At 49.7% G+C, this 15,840-nt stretch overlaps 2 protein-coding genes across 4 annotated transcripts in view; one reads left to right on the forward strand and one right to left on the reverse strand.

Moving 5' to 3' along the window:
* Positions 1 to 939: 939 nt before the first annotated feature.
* Positions 940 to 6,539, reverse strand: YIPF6 (Yip1 domain family member 6). The gene is made up of 7 exons (XM_038184571.2): positions 6,389 to 6,539; positions 5,677 to 5,805; positions 5,057 to 5,135; positions 4,914 to 4,956; positions 3,884 to 4,009; positions 3,619 to 3,776; positions 940 to 2,924 (listed from the first exon to the last, which is right to left on the reverse strand). Exons 1-7 carry the CDS (start codon positions 6,434 to 6,436, stop codon positions 2,806 to 2,808), a joined length of 702 nt encoding a protein of 233 aa, XP_038040499.1. The 5' UTR covers positions 6,437 to 6,539; the 3' UTR covers positions 940 to 2,805.
* A 355-nt stretch (positions 6,540 to 6,894) lies between these two features.
* OPHN1 (oligophrenin 1) overlaps positions 6,895 to 15,840 on the forward strand; it is a 55,782-nt gene continuing 46,836 nt past the window's right edge. For 2 of the 3 annotated variants that reach the window (XR_011811844.1, XM_038184020.2), the window contains exon 1: positions 6,895 to 7,190. Coding sequence is in view for 2 of the 3 variants with exons in the window: in XM_038184020.2 (XP_038039948.1) it covers positions 7,037 to 7,190 (154 nt within the window). In the remaining variant the exon portion in view is untranslated. The remainder of the gene's footprint in view (positions 7,191 to 15,840) is intronic. The other variant, XM_038184019.2, reaches the window with a different exon arrangement.

Here is a 15,840-nt window from a genome sequence, read left to right on the forward strand (position 1 = left end):
ACTTATAAGAACGGCTACGCTTTTCAGTAGATTCAAGATTTAAAGGCCAAGCCACTTTTAGTGAAAAATTTCCAGAACTGATTAAAACAATTCCAATAATTTCCCCACCACAGTTGTGAGCTACAGCAGCTAGGATTCCTGGCCAAGAACAGTGCCCTCTACCCTGCTAGAGAAAACAGCGATTAAAAACCCACCACACGTAAGGGATAACTTTATTCAACTGGAGACATGAAAACTTAGGAAATCTTGTTTCCTACTTGCCTCCTGACAGCTAAAGCTTTATGGCAAGTCTTCAGTGATATAAATCCACTTCTACGTTTCACTGCTTTAGAAAATGATGGTTTCCACACTAATGGATTGCCATGGGTTTTAAAATAATAATAAAAACTTCATTATATAACCAGTATATTTCTGCATATTCTTCCAGATTTAAAATAACTCTTGACTAAAATCTCTAGTGACCAGTTGAAAAGTGAATCTAGTTAATATAAAAATAATTTCCTTCTCTTATATAAGCCAAGAGCAGTATGTTACAGAACAAGCCATCATGAGACACATCAAAGTCAAAGACAAGTAAGATAAAAACTGGGATTTTGTTTAATTCCTCTTCAAAATCAGTTTCCTTCTTTCCCCAAAGATGCTGGATCAATCAAATGTTCCCCCAATTATCTTTCAGATATGATACCACATTAAGTCTCGAGACACACTGGATATTAAATACTGCAGAGACAGAATTCCAAGGATTTCTGTAAAAGCATGGTTAAATTCTTGTGCTGAAATAGAATAGATTTTCTTCCTCAAAGAATTCAACTCACTAATCAATAGTTTTACTATCTTTCTACTTCCCTTGAATATTTCTTTTTCATATTCACAAAGCCAAATGAATATTTAAATGAATGGGAAACAGGATGCCTAAAAAAAAAATAAAGAAAAATCACATTCCTTACCAGTAATAATTTAATGGATGCTTAAAAATTCCCCATTTCCATTTTATACCCAAGCATATCAAACACCAGAGCTCCCCTCGCAGCAACTTAGAAGAGACGCACGCTGAGGTGAGAGGGAGGCAGCAGGAACAGCTCTCAGCTCCACACACGCTCGCTGATGACTGCTCTGTGACCAACGAGGGTCCCCGCAGAGTAACTGATTTTTTCTTCTCCTCTTCTCCACGCTCCCAGAAATGCAAAAATGTACTTTTAGTCCACGCATTTAAAAGTTTCTATCCCAATTACCAAGTATTTATAGTGTTTATAGCAGAGACTTCATTTTTATATATAAATATAAATTACATATATTTACACTTTAACAGAACCCACTTACATCAATTTCAGGTCTATTTGCATTACTACAGGAGAAAGGAAATCTGATACTCATTTTCAGGAAAAAAAAAAAAAAAGAGCATTTTAACAGCAGTTTCTTCACCTCCAAGACATTCTAAAATTTCCCCTTGGACTTCTTACTGAAAATAATGGGCAACATAAATAATTTCTGTACAATCTGCAACAACCAGTTCTCCAGGTCTCAATCCCTATGCTGAAATATAAATGACTTGTATGCCTGCGTACGGTTCTCCAGGCAGGTAACATACATCTACCTACAGTGTTGGAGAACAAGCCTCCTCTCCTTTTATAAAAGTATTAGAAAAAAACTATAGAAAAGTTTCTCACATTTCATTGTAAGTACAAAGAAACAATATGCAACTTTGCATGTGTTTATGTTGGAACACTGACCATGTAAACAACCAAATGAAAGTCACATAAAATCAATTAAGAATGGAATTTGTAGGATACTCCGTAAGAGCCACCACCTTCATCACGATTTATTTTCCTTCCTTCAACCCACTTTGAAACTTTTGGACTTAAGTCCCGTTTGGCGCATTAGCATCCAAACATCCTACAGATCAAAGCTTCAACTTCTCTGTTTTTCTGTTTTTTAAATATACATTACTTTGTACTCTCCAGACACTTAGTTTTCCATTTTCAATATTCGGAGCCAATATGATGGCCAAGTCCCTTTTCCGATTAGTCTCGACTGCTTCTCCAGAACTTTTAATTCTAGAGTGGCAAAGAAAAGATTTGTAACTATCCAGTGTAAACACCGTCTCCCTCATTGGATATATGGACTAGTCGTTGTAGCTGTGGTGTGGAAGGCATTTGGCTAACACACCCTTGACATGCAAAGTGGCTGAAACATAAATACAGAATACATTGACAGGAGCAAAGACAGTTCCCTTCTGCCCTGCTCTAGTTAGTAGGAAATTGGACCCAACTTATTTTTTGCTGCAATCTGATTTCAAAGTGAAAGCTCCCAATCCTATGATGCACTGCATGTACATTTCACCACTCTACAACTGAAAAAGAACAAACACATTCTTCCTTACCAACGCATAACAGTGATGAACTTCTATTATTTCATAAGGCATATTCAACTTCAGTGAGAATCCAAGCACAAGCAAGAATTCTGCCAAGTCGTGTGATCCTATAACTTCACCTAACAACTTCTTGAAGTTCCAAGATCTCCCCCTCTATTCCTCAGGCAGAAGAATCCCTGTCACAGTGTGCATTTTTTATTCAACACAACTAAAGGGCAGGGCTAATTAAAAAAAATAATCAGCAGCTGGACTTCAGTATCTTTCAAGAAGAGGAACACACAAATGACCAATTTTGCAGTTCTCTGGCTTTATCCCGTAACCTGCTTTTTTACACCATCTCTCTCTATAAATTAATAAGAGATAAAGCCAACGATTAACTGCAGTGTTCATGAAAAACTTGCAGTCCGTATCACACAGTCTCTTCTGATCCGGCATCACTGAGGTGTAAAGGTGAGAATCATCCAGCTGATAACGAAATAGAAGAGGAAGATAGGGTACACGACAAGAGCTTTGCGGTTTGGAGGCTGACTGTCTGCCAGGAAAGCCGTAGATGCTGGTGACAAAGGAAAAGAAAAATACTTGAAATGTGAACAACATAAAACTAAAAGAGAAAGATCCACTGCTGATGTTAACAAGTTTGAATTAGTATCTTGATTGCCATTAAGCTGAAGGACATAAAATGGTAACTCATTGTTCACTAACAATGGTCTCTAATTGTAAGTTAAAGCTAAGATTAATTTATTACATAGAAAAACAGATACCGATTAACACTGTGTAATAAGATTCAGACTTGTACATTAGGAATAGGAGAAATAATGCAAATGCACCTGTATGAGACCAGTGATTTTTAAATGGTATTTCTAACATAGGTCACGGAATAAAATACCTAGGAGTCTCACGTTAAGTTTAATATTAAATTACCATCCTCCCTTCAAGGGCAGTTTGTGTATGACCACAAAAATCAAGACGAGCATAGGCAAATGGAAGGCAAAGGCAGAAATTCTTTACTAGGAGGGTGGTGAGGCCCTGGCACAGGCTGCCCAGAGGAGCTGGGGATGCCCCATCCCTGGAGGTGCTCAAGGCCAGGTTGGATGGGGCTTTCAGCAGCCTGGTCTAAGGGGAGGCGTCCCTGCCCGTGGCAGGGGGATGGAATTAGATGATCTTTAAGGTCTCTTCCAAGCCAAACAGTTCTGTGATTCTGTGAAATGCTCAGCATGCACAGCAGCGCTACAACACACACCACTCACCTAACGTCGACCAACCAAACATGGCCATTACAACGATGAGACGAACAATGAAGCTGACGGTCCCAGAACCTGCCAGCAGCACCAGCCTGCACACCAGCATCGCCACCGTCAGGGGCAGGACGCAGTAACCCAGGACGCACAGGCTCTGAAAAAACGATCTAGAAAGGAGGGTGAGAAACGGGAAAAAAGCAGTCAGATCAAAGCATCACTGAAAATGCCATAAACTGGAGCATTTTGACTGCTCCTATACACCAGCAGCACTCACATAGTCCCTCCAAGCAGCTTTGAGTTTAGTGTGATGACAACTGCACCAAACCAGATGATGACGAAGACTTCAGCAAACTGTGGCCCTCCGTCTTCTTTACTATCTGCTGATCCACCCTGCAGCATCCTGTTGTAGGTAACGGATATAAGGAGTTAATTCCAACTTACGACTGAGTTTTTGCAAACTTGGAGTAGGTGACAATAGGAAGCTGTGATGTCAGTCCCTAGCTAGGCTGAAGATCAATTATTTTTCATCTGCTTTATTACTTTTGGTGTCCTGAATTTTGTATAGGAAAAGAAAAGGACTGCTGCCCAGTAGAGGGCACCTTGGTTCATTTGTGTACTTGTTCTGAGGACTGTGCAAGTATACACAGGAGAATAAAACTATAGACAACAGAAAAGATGACAAAAATTAAACTACTGAGAGTTTGGTAATCTCTCAAAGAAGGCACTGCATGATAAAAACAGGTATGCCTTAAGGTAAGGTAAGATTGTAACACACGTGTAAGATAGGCACACGTAGACCTGAAAACTTCAGTTACACCGTCTGCTTCTGATAAAGCTCTAACAATGTTTTACTGAATGTGTTCTGTACGCTGAGCACATAGGAGCCATAGTCATCTCCCATCTATGAACTGCTGTAACAAGCTTTTTTTTCCATCAGTCCTCCAGGGTACATAGCATAAACACAGCAGTTCTCAGATGTGGGTTTTGACCTACGGATTAGGGTCAAAGAAGTCGTCCAAATGTGTTAGCATCAAGAACGATCAGAATCAGAACACTTTTCAGTAAAATTCTTAAGACAGGGTGAGGGAGGGCTCACCCTTAAATCCTAAATTTAAAGATGGGAGGTCCTAAGGGGCTTCAAGTGTTCAAAGTACATTTTGTAAGAAAACATAAAAAGACTGTAGAAGAGCTAAGCAGCATCAGAAGAACTCGTCCTCAACACATGTAAAAGGAAATTCCAAATTTCTTGTTTCCCCAGTGTCAAAGACTAAAACAATAAAAATCCACTGCTTATCAGTACTTACAGTGCTAGTGACACACAAAGCACCAAAGGGCCCCAAAGATCCCCTGGAGACAGAGGAAAAAAAACAAACATAAACATCACAGAATGACGCTCAATTGTTATGAAAGTAACAAAGCACCCTCTTCCAACTCAGCTTATACGTACAGTCTCTGAGGAGCGCGCTACTCTTTTTCGGATACATGACGTGGACAAATTTCTTCCCAACAGCCTTTAGGTCTCTCATCTGAAATAAAGCAGTAACTTTTAATTTGCCTTTTCATAAAAGTTACAGACCTCAACCAAACACAGAAAGACGGAAAGTAAAGCACTATCAATGGTAAATCAAGACAGAATCCAACTCAAAAATTTCTGTAGCATCCTCTGCAACAAACAACACTGAATCTCCTACATTCCTTAACGGCCACAAATGTATCATTTACTCTAACAATACCGAATTAAGAAAAATAATTTATTTGCTCCCCTAAGAAAATTAATTAAAATCCTGTTAGTCAGGACGGTCTTATACCATGTTCTATGTGAGGCTTTTACACTTGCACAGATTTTGGGATCAGAGAAACTTTGAGGCTGCAATTCAAATACTTTATGACCCATAAGAACTGATTGTACACATGTAGTTCAAAAAAAAAAACACACACAAAACAATAAAACTTTTTAAGATGTATAAATCAGAGTTATGTGAAAATACAGAGGTGCATAGCAGACGGCCCAAGAGATCAGGAAAACACAGGTTTTACTGCAAACAGAAGCAGGAAATACAAACTTACAATAGTATCCTTAACAGGTTCATCCAGCGTGGAGTAATCTTCATCAGGGGAGTGAGACCCGACAGGCACGGAGATCTCCCCTTCCACCGGAATGTCCTCCGATATCGACACGTCCGCCAGGCCTGCGAACTGAGCAAGTGGTAAAGCCTTTAGGGCGGGGGAAATACAAACCAAACCCTTCGGCTGTTGGATTCAGGACACACAAACCAACCGCACAAATTGTTCAGGGGTTTTTCAGCTGGGTCTATGATGAAAGAAAAGCTCGGAGCTAAAGCTAAAGATCCTAGTATTTAAAAGGCTTCTTACATTGTGTGTTTTTTTTTTAAAAAACATATTTATATTGCTGATACTCGAATCAGCAACATAAATACTCGGAGCTGAGCTGCTGTCTGCTTGAATTAACCTGCTCGCTCTGACCAGGCGCCCAGCACCACAGGAGCAGTGCAGGGCTGCTCCTGGTGCCTGTACCCTGCCCTTCTCCTCTATTTAAGCCCCGGTAGCTGAACGAAACCCGAAGCCCGCACTCTGCAGACAACGCAATGCCGGGCAGCCGCAGCCACGGGCCCGCGGGGCAGCTCGGGGCCGGCCCCGGGCAGGAGGCCGGGCACCGGCAGGAGCCGCCTGGAGCGGGGCCTGCTCCGTGCAGAGCCGAGGGCCGCGCCCCCACCGGCCCCTCAGAGCCCCCCTCGCCCCCTCCCGCCCCCCTCCTCACCAGCGGCCCCGCGGCCGCCCCGGCCCCGCCGCCCTCCGCCGCCGCCATCTTGGCTGCTGAGGCGACGTGGAGCCGGGCGTGACGTCAGCAGCGGCGCGCGGCGCCCCCCGCGCGTCACGGGCCGGAGGCGTCCCTGGCAACGGGGGGGGGGGGGGGCCGAGAACACGGCCGGCAGGGGGCGGCCGCGGGCGGGGGTCGGGGCCGGGGCCGGGGTCCCCTGCACAAAGCGAGATAAAGGCGGTATGGGAATAAAGCCCATAAAATGAATAAAGTGCATAAAATGAATAAAATGAATAAAATCGTTAACGGGAATAAAGGTGTTAACGGGAATAAAGTCAGTTATGGGAATAAAGTCGGTAATATGAATAAAGTGATTTATGGGGATAAAGGCGTTAATGGGGATAAAATCGTTAATAGGGGCGATGCCGTTACTGGGGCCGGTGCCGCCCCCCGCCCAGGACTACATCTCCCAGCTCCGCCGCCGCCCGGAAGCGGGGGTCGCGCTGCGGGGCCGGGCGGCTCCGGGGGCGGCTCCCGGCTGGGGCTGGGGCCGGGCGGGGCAGGGCCGGGGCCGGGCTGCGGCGCTCCCGTCCCCTCCCTCCTGGTCCCGTCCCGTCCCGTCCCGTCCCGCCCGGCCGCGGGGCAGCCATGGGGCACCCGCCGCTGGAGTTCAGCGACTGCTACCTGGACAGCCCCGACTTCCGAGAGCGCCTCAAGTGCTACGAGCAGGAGCTGGAGCGCACCAACAAGTTCATCAAGGACGTGATCAAGGACGGCAACGCGCTCATCGCCGCCATCCGCAGTGAGTGGGGGGGCCCGGGGGTCCCTTGGGTGCCGGGGGCTCCGTGGGCTCGGGGACAGCGGCTGCCCGGCCCGCTGAAGGCTCCCGGGCACGGAGTTTGCTTGGGGAGAGCGGCCCCGTGTCTGGGGGGGGTGCCCGGCGGCCTGGGTTCACCGCAGAGCAGGTGGAGCGGGGCTGGGGGTGGCACTGCACAGTTCTTCCCCACGGGGTGTTCCCTGGGGTGGCCTGCTGCTGGGGGGATGGCAGCACCCGGTAGTTCGTCTTTCTGTGTGTTTTTTCCCCCTTTTTGTTCCCTTTCATTTTAAATAACGGTGAGAATTGTATCCACGTAAATGCAGACCTCAGTGGTGACGTTACGGGGGTCCCTTGTTCAGAAGCGTGTTAAAGCACAGCCAGAAACGATAGGGCAGTGTCTGTAAATGCTGCGCTTGCATCGGACCAAGTGAAGACAAAAACAAATATCTGCAGCGCGAGGTCTGCTCATAGGCTGCTTTCCTCATCAGCTCGTTGATTTCTAGTTGGTATTAATAGGTTTAGATGCTGCCCTTTTGTTCAGAGCTTCCTTGTTATCAAGGCCATGACTGCAATAGCCTGTGTTTGCCCATCTGGAAAGCAGCGCTGACAAAAGCCAGTGTGACTGAAACAGCAGGCGCTGCTGGTCTGCAAGATGCTGATCTTCTGCAACAGAAATCCCCGAATCTCTGCTTGGTCCAGGGGGAACAAAATTAAAAAATAAAATAAAAAGGATTTCACCAAGCCTCTTTGTTAATGTAAATACGTTGCTCTTTCCTAATTGCTTTGGTCAAAACAGTTTCCCTTTTTAATGTTTACAAGCCCTCGTGCGAGCTCGCTGGGTGCACGGCGCGCTGGGCTCTGCTGGCTCAGCAAACCCTCAGCAAACGGGCTGCCGAGGGAGGAAGGGAAGAGTAGGAAGGAGCTCCCTTCACCAGGCGGCACGGTTTGCCCCCCAGAGCTCAGGAAACCTGGGATTTCTTGCCTGCAGTGGTGTTCGCGTTTTGTCTTCCAGGCTGAAGCTGAGCAAACAGGCGCAGGAAGCGCCCCAGCCCGCTGGGGACAGGTGGGGAGGGTGCCAGGAGCTGCCCACCCACCGGCGGGCTCGGCCAACCCCACATCCGTGGTAGCTGGGGGCTTGCAGAAATACTGGTGTCTTCCCCTCTGAATCCTGCCCACGTAGGGCTGCAGTTAGGGTTCTGGGGCCAGGAGCTGTCTCGTTGCCCGAGCACCCTGAGTTCATTAAGCCCCACTTCCCGGTGCGGGATGATTCATCCCTGCTCCTTGGTGGAGCTGAGGGACGTGTCCCTCGGCAGCAGGGAGGCAAAGGTAATGGCAGCCCTGCCAGGAGAGAGGGAGAGTCCTTCGTTAAGGGTGCAGCGTTCATTAGGGTGATTGCTCTCATTAGACCTGTTATCTGAAGGCTCGGAGTTTTGGGGTTTTTGTCCCAGAAGGCTCATTAGCAGTCACCGCAGACTCACAATTAACATTTACGGGAGAACACAACAGGTTTTCGCCTGTCTGTAATCGACAGCTGCCATTAACATTTTAAAAATAAAGTGCCTGTGAGGGTGGGGTTGAAAAAAAATTTGGGAGGGAGGTGGAGCGATGTGCGAGGGACTCGGGCTGCTAACAGCGAGCCGCAGCCGATGCCGATCCTTCGTGTTGTGCCTTTCCCTGGGCACGGTGTGCTGCTGCTGGAGCCCTTGGCCAGGCTGATGGGGGCACGGATTCAGCGGCCGAGGGCAGAGTTTTGGGGACCTGCAAGGTTTCTGTGGTGTTGGTCTGACTGGTGAGTGAAGTGAAACAAGATCTAAAGCAGATCAGTCACCCGCTCTGCGCACAGACTCATGGAAATGCTGAGTTCCTGCTGCCCTCGTGAGTTTGAGGGCTTGGTAGTGCTAGGTCAGAGGCTGGGCAGGGTGGTCTCGGGGGCCTCTCCCAGCCCAGGTGATTCTGTGACTGAATTACCCGAGCACGGCAGCATCCGCGCAGCGTGCCAAGGAAAGTGGTTCCCCGCGCTGGGGAAACGGCCTCTGCGTGGTCTGCTGGGAGCAGTCCTCGTTTAGGCTCAAAAACCCAAAACTGCCCAAAGTGGTCTTTCATTTTCCATTTGCCAAGTAATAGGAAAACCAAGTGAGTGTGACTGCACGCGGGGTGGTTTTGAGCTGTCTCATAGGAGAAGTCTGGTGTTCGTCTCTCGGCTGCTGATCGTGTTGGTTTGGACAGTGAGAGTTGTGTTAACTCACCTGGTGGGCGAGAAAATCTAGCGGCCACCTTCCTGCTAGGCAGGAGCCTTCCAGCAGAATCTCTAGGGGCTAACGCAGAAAGCAAACAAAGCCCAGAACTGCCCTGCTCGGTGTCACTTCGATGCTAACAGCGCAAGCCAGGCCTCCAGCAGCTCTCTGGTAATTCAGTGACTTCCATTTGAAGATATTTGGAGGGCATCTGACTTTATTTTTTGCAGCACATTTGCCGATAGGTCGATTCACTGGTACCGTATTTGTAGCTAATTAATAGGTGACAACGCAAATTCTCAAACAAGTCGTTCAGGTACTTGCAGGACTTGTTTAGGAGCAGGCTGAGAACGCACGTGGTGCCCCTGGAGGAGGCAGTCCTGTGCCAGCCAGAAGTCAGAGATAGCAAAAAAAAAAAGGTTACTTCAAGACAGAAATAGGAGTGATTTTTGTTGCAAAGTTGGCCGTATCCCTTCCTTTTCGTGCCAGAAGCGCTCAGACTCACTGGAGGAGCCAAGTGACCGCGTTCCTCCTGGACGTGTTGCCCTGCCACCGCCACAGCACCCCTGCAGCCCGGCTGTGGGGGGCATGGGCTCGGTGGTGGGGGGGCCCCAGGCGGCTGTGCCGGGGGCTGCCATGGGGCTGGGGCTGCCTCGGCCCCTGGGAGGTGCCAGGGCCGTGCTGAGCCCCAGCACGAGGTGCGGGGCCGGTCGGAAGGGAGAGGAGCTGAGGTGCGCGGTGCCTGCGCTCACCTCTCCGGGGAGGGCTGACGGAGCAACACGTGGCAGGCTCAAAGTGCAGGCACTTTCTTGTCAGGCTTAAAAGGCGAAGAAAGGTGTTCAGGCTGCCTGTTGTACGGCACCGTACTGCCAGCCACTACTACCCGCCTGATAAATAGTCTGTTCTTTCTGCAATCTTACAGTTCCTTGAAAATCAGCAAGCAGCCTGCGTGCTTGAGGCAGCAGGCAGGTGTGCTAGGATGCAGGTGACCAGGCAGCATCGTAGTTGTAAGAATAGTTTGTTTATATCACTTTCTTCCCGTGGCTCAAGATGCTGTTTTACTTGGGGGGAATCTCCTCTGCTTGCTGCGTTCTGCTGTGTGCTGATCTGTGCAAAAACATCTACTTTCCCCTGGTCTTTGATCTTCTCCTGCAATTAGCAATCAAATGGAGCTTGATAAATATCAAGTGGAGGCTGTTTTTACTAACATGAGTGCTACAGTGGTCTAGGCTGGCTTGTGGAGCTGGAAGAGCTGTGAGTTCTCATGCCCGTGTTGCATAAGTGCTTTTGATCTGTTTCTGCGTGGCATAAAGCTGTGAGGGTTGCTGGTGAATTTGCATGCGGGTGAATCAGCTTCTCCAGGTGGCGGGAGTGTTTTGTCCTGGAAGGGCAGCGCTACGCAAGGGCGTGCGGAGGTGTCTGTGCCCGCAGAGCACGCGGGCGCCAGGAACAGAGGAGGCTGGATGGGCTTTGCAGAGGGTGGCTGCTGGTGGGGACGGTGCTGCCTGCCCTGGCAGCAGGCTCGGGGATCTGCAGCCGTCAGCTCTGCTCTCAGCAAACATCGATGCTGCTGTCAGTACAGTACTTGAGGATTCAGTGCAGAAAGCAGCGTGTAAAGAAAATGTGATATTTTAACGAGATTAAAGCAGCCCTGCAGTGGTCTGTTGGAGTCTTGCAGAAAACCCGTGTGCTCTTTCATGTAAATCTGCAGACAAAGGCTTGAATCCGTAGCGATAAGGTTTCTGGCTGCTGGTGCAGTGCTTTGGATCCAGATGCTGGGTTTTGCCCGTGTGTGAACAAAGCCAAAGCTCTCTGGAAAAGGGAGGAAGGGGAAGGAGCTCTGTCCCACGCATGCCCCTCGTTGCAGGAGCTCTCTGGGCAAACATTAGCTCTGCGCTGCGCAGAGCTGGGCGTCGAGGCGCTCGCATTGAAAATATCCTGCCCCACAAAGACAGCTCAGTTGTGAGCCAGCATATGGCACGTTAACGAGGATGTGCACAGAAACCTTCCGTGTGGATGCACAGAGCCCTTCTGTCTCATGGAGAGCCGCTCAGGGAGCCTGGAGCCCAAGCAGGACGGGTGTGAGCAGCCTCTGATGGCACCGGTTTGGCAGGAGTTGGGGGCTGCTCCTGCGTCCAGGATCGTGGTACGGCTGCCACCGAACCCCTCCAGCTTGTTAAAAGGTGCTGGCTGCTGCTGGAGGCCCATGAAGGATACAAGTGGGCCGTGACCCAAATGGGTGCAGGATCAGACCAGGCTCCCAAAGCAGGGAAACAGCAGCTCAGGGCCCCGTTATCAGGAAAAACAAACAGCTTACGCGCTGCTTCCTGAGATCTCTGGTGTCGGGCACTGCGGGGAGCCTGACTGCAGCTGCCCAGGCTGGGGCTGGGAGGGTTCAGCCGGGTGTCCGGACCTGCTGCTGGCCTTGGAAATTGGGGGAGTCTGGGAATGCTGCACAGAGAACAGAGAGAGGCCCCAATCTGCTGGCTGTCCCTCTGACCGGCCACTGAAGTCTCCTGAACAGAGCTGCCGTGGGATGTCCCCAGCTGAAGGGACACCTTCCCCCTCCTTCCCCCTTTTTCCTGGAGCAGACTACAGTCCAGCAGTTAGTGTTAAGCCGTTTCTGGACTTTAGCAGGGGAAAAATGACTTGCTGGAAAATCCATCACTCTCCTCTAGCAGTAATATCTGCTTGCGTTTCTCTGCTCCTTGCTTGTCTTCTCCGTCCTTGCTGTGAGGTTCCTCCAGCCACGGCTGGTCAGATGCTCGCTGACACGTGCAGAAAATTCCTTCCTTCCTTGCTGGGTTATCACAGCCACTGCTTCCCGACGCTTGTCCTGGTCCCTACAGGAAGGTTCTCAGACCCACAAGTAGTTACTATAGATAACTTTATTTTTTTTCTCCTAATTTCTCAGCTCATTGTCCAAAAAAACAGCAGGCCAGCTGAAAAGCAATAAATTGCTTAGGGGACGTGCTGTATAGACATAGACACCTCCTAGCCTTAAACCACGTCCACCCTTCAAATACAGGGTGTCAGGGACGTGCTAATTTTGCCAAGAACCACTGATTTCCTGCATGTTTCTCCTCTCCAAGGAGAGGCGTGCAGTAATACAGTGCTGGTCCTATGGCTCTGAGTAGAGCCACGTGCTCCTGAGCGTGGCTGTGCTGCGGGGCTGGGGTTTGTGCCGTGCTGGTGCAGGGTGGCAGCAGGAGCCCACCGTGGCTGCGTGTGGGAGACCACAGCGTCCTGCGGTGTGCTACCAAACCACGCCGGCTGCAGAAGTGGTAACGAAGTACTTTGGCGTTGGGGTTACCGACAGAGTTGGATGTGCGTAAAGATACCACTAAACCTGATTCTTTTCACTGAGAAATCACGTCGTGTTTTTTTCTCGGCGCCTATCCCTGCCTTTCTGGGAGTGAGAACTCAAAATCCCCATGCCCTAGAGCACTTCTGGAGCCATGCTCAACTTGCAAAATACTTTCTGTGTCTTCATGTCAACGCAGCAGACTTGAGCTCACGTGCCACTGACAGCTCTCCCTGTTGAGCTTTTCCACTCCTGTGGAGCGTGCTTGGGGCAGGTGGAGGAGGGGAGTGTCCCAGCAGGCAGTGAAGACGTTCATCTTTTCCTGGGCTTTTGGCACTGTGCACAGAACTGAAGGTCCCAAGGTGGTACAAACCTAAAACAGCTGTGCCTTAACCAGAAACCAAAAAACAAACAACCAAAACAAAGCAAGTCACCCCCCAAAACCTAATCTTCAGATGAAGGCAGGAAGGAAAAGGAGCCTGCACAGTATCTGCGTGCTCCAGTTGCGAGGCATATCTGCCCCTGTTCCGGGGCTCACTGCTGTGCGTGTGCTGGGTTTGGCTCCTGGCTGGATGCAGCTCGCTGCTCTGTGTGGCACCACGCGTGGCCGTGTCCCTGCGGAGGAGCAGTGCCCATCGTGGCGAGGAGCACAGCCAGTGGGCACGCAGCCACCTGCCCGCACGGGAATCACATCGGGGCGCACCGCTGTCTCGTGAGAGCTCGGCTGCCTGCGTTGTCACAACAGGCAAATCACAAAATTGAATGGTTTTGTTGTGTTTCTGTATTTTTTCCTCTGCTGCACGAGACATGCCTGCAGCTCTTCATCCATCTTCTGTTGCCTTTCTTGGCTCCTTCCCTGGAAGGATGTGGGTGTTATCCATGTTTTGTAATGTGTCCATGGGCTCGCAGCAGCGCTGCTGCTGACTAAAGAGTTTCCTCTTGAGTCACCGTACGAAGACTCAGCTTTTCTGGCTTTTTTCTTGAGAAATTTTTTGAATATTTGAGCTATTAATTCTGTTGGTCGCACGCTGGTAACTACAGATGTGGCTTCCCCACTCACCCGCGGGCGCTCCATGGGTGGCTGGTGCACCGCTGCGGCACGGTGCTGGGCAGGGCAGCGCTGCTCTGCTGGTGCTGGCAGGAGAGCAGAGCTCTGAAACGTGGTCCCCAGGTGTGTGTCCAGGCTGAGCCACAGCAGGAGCTGCACAAGAGAGTGCTGCTGCAGCCCCTGCCATGGGTGTCTGGGCACAAGAGCAGGGCCCTGTTGCTGCGGCTGCTGCTGCTCAGCGCTGCTTTGGGAGCTACAAAGTCTCTGTGCAGCCTGAAGAACCTCGGTGTTCATAGAAAAGAAATGGCAAACTTTTTTCCTATGAGCAAATAACTCTATTTTACAGATATTGAACATCCCAAAATGAAAGCTCCTTTGCAACTGCTGGTGAAATTCAGCAGGCAGCAATTATTTTTCTTACTAAGCATTAAACGAATGTTTCAAACTGTGAAAACTGCAAGAAACTGCACAAAACTATTACACCAGCACCTGATAATTATGAGGAAAATGCTTTTGGAAACCTCTCGGTTTTGTCTTGGTGATATCAGAGTTTTCTGTTGGTTTTGTTTTGAGTCGCAGACTGCTAACCGCTGTCCGGATCTCCTCTGGGAGCTGTGATCCTCCAGCTACTGCTGGGTTTTCACCTCTTGGGCATGTTCAAAGAGTTCCTTTGCAGCTGGCATCCTTTTTTGTCACTTTGCTCTCCGTTCAGGTAAACACAGTCAAGTTCGTGTGATGTTTGAATGATGATAAGAGCAGTTGAATAGTCTGAGATAACGTTTCCAAATATACGCAGAACACAGAGCTCCTAGCAGCCACCGAGTCGCGCTCAGCAGCCTGTTTCCCCCTCCTTTTTTTATCCAGTTTCTGTTCCTCCAGCCAAGGCTGATTATGAAGTGCTGAGGCCAGATATTTTAAAAACAAGAGTAATTGCATTAATCCTACCAAACGTGCAGCTGTGAAAACAAAGGGCAGCGAACACGGGCTGTTTTCTGCTGTCACGTGCAGGCTGGGGACCCGCTGGGTGCTCAGGGGCAGTGGGGCTGCCCGGTGGTGGAGGGGGGCGCGAGGCTGCCTCTGCCTGGGGGTCTCTCCGGGAGGTGGCTGCCGGAGGGACGCCTCCGACGGCTTTGCCGATCATGAGATCTGTCCATGGGGACCACAAGTGCTCTGGCCCGGATACGAGTCCGTTGTTTTCCTGTTGGTTTGCCCTGCCTTCGTGCTGCCTGTGCGGCCGGGAGCTCCTGGAGCACACCCCCAGAGCCGCCCTGCCGAAAGCTGGTGCTCTTCACTCAGCATCCTTCGGGCCTGTCCCTGGGGCTGTCAGGAAAGGAGGGTGCCTTGTGTGGTGTCTAGAGAAACGCAGGTGTCGGTAGGTACACAGCAGCCGCCTGTGCAGCTCTCCTGGAACATGCTTGGGATTTACCAACTGCTTTAATGCAAAAACACCAGCCCCACCTTCATCCCCAGCGTTTGTGCCCGCAGAGCAGGAGCTGGGCAGCATTCCTCCCGTGGCTGGACTCTCAAGAGGCTCTCCTTCATTTGCTCCAGTTTAATAAATTTCAGGGAGGTGCTGCCTAATTTCCCATTCCAGCGATGGTTTGATGAGGCACCGGGTAGTCTGCAGTTCTGCAGGTCTAGGGAGAAGGAAATGTGGCCACGGTCCTTTGATCCGCTGTGCTCTTCACAAAACATGTTTTCCTTCCCATCACTGTAGCTGAAGTGAAATACAAAAGCCACGAATTTCCTGAGGGTTCAGGCTCTGCCCGGAGCTGAGCTGTGATCTGAGGGATCAGTGCCGTGTGAGCCTGGGATGAAATAATGAATGGAGTGGGCTGACTGCAGCAGCGCTCCCAGCAGAGGGATGTGTGCCAGCTCCTTTGATCTGCTGGGGCGGCAGGATCTTCTTCTGAATGCAACTTCTGTGTAAACCTGGAGTTAAAATTAATGAAGAAAACTTGGTTATTTCCCCTATGGTATACTGGATGAATGTCTTGACATAAAGGATTGAGATAAGTTATAGCCGCATTATTTCTTAATGCGCATTTC

Source organism: Anas platyrhynchos, chromosome 10 (genome assembly GCF_047663525.1).
Source record: "Anas platyrhynchos isolate ZD024472 breed Pekin duck chromosome 10, IASCAAS_PekinDuck_T2T, whole genome shotgun sequence".
In the NCBI taxonomy this organism is placed as follows: Eukaryota; Metazoa; Chordata; class Aves; order Anseriformes; family Anatidae; genus Anas; species Anas platyrhynchos.

Coding starts and splice junctions, on each gene's coding strand:
- YIPF6 (XM_038184571.2), bottom strand. CDS start 6,436: ATGGCGGCGGCGGAGGGCGGCGGGGCCGGGGCGGCCGCGGGGCCGCTG. Junction 5,136..5,676: donor AACCTGTTAAGGATACTATT/GTAAGTTTGTAT, acceptor GCTTTATTTCAG/ATGAGAGACCTAAAGGCTGT. Junction 4,010..4,913: donor CTTTGTGTGTCACTAGCACT/GTAAGTACTGAT, acceptor TACCTACAACAG/GATGCTGCAGGGTGGATCAG.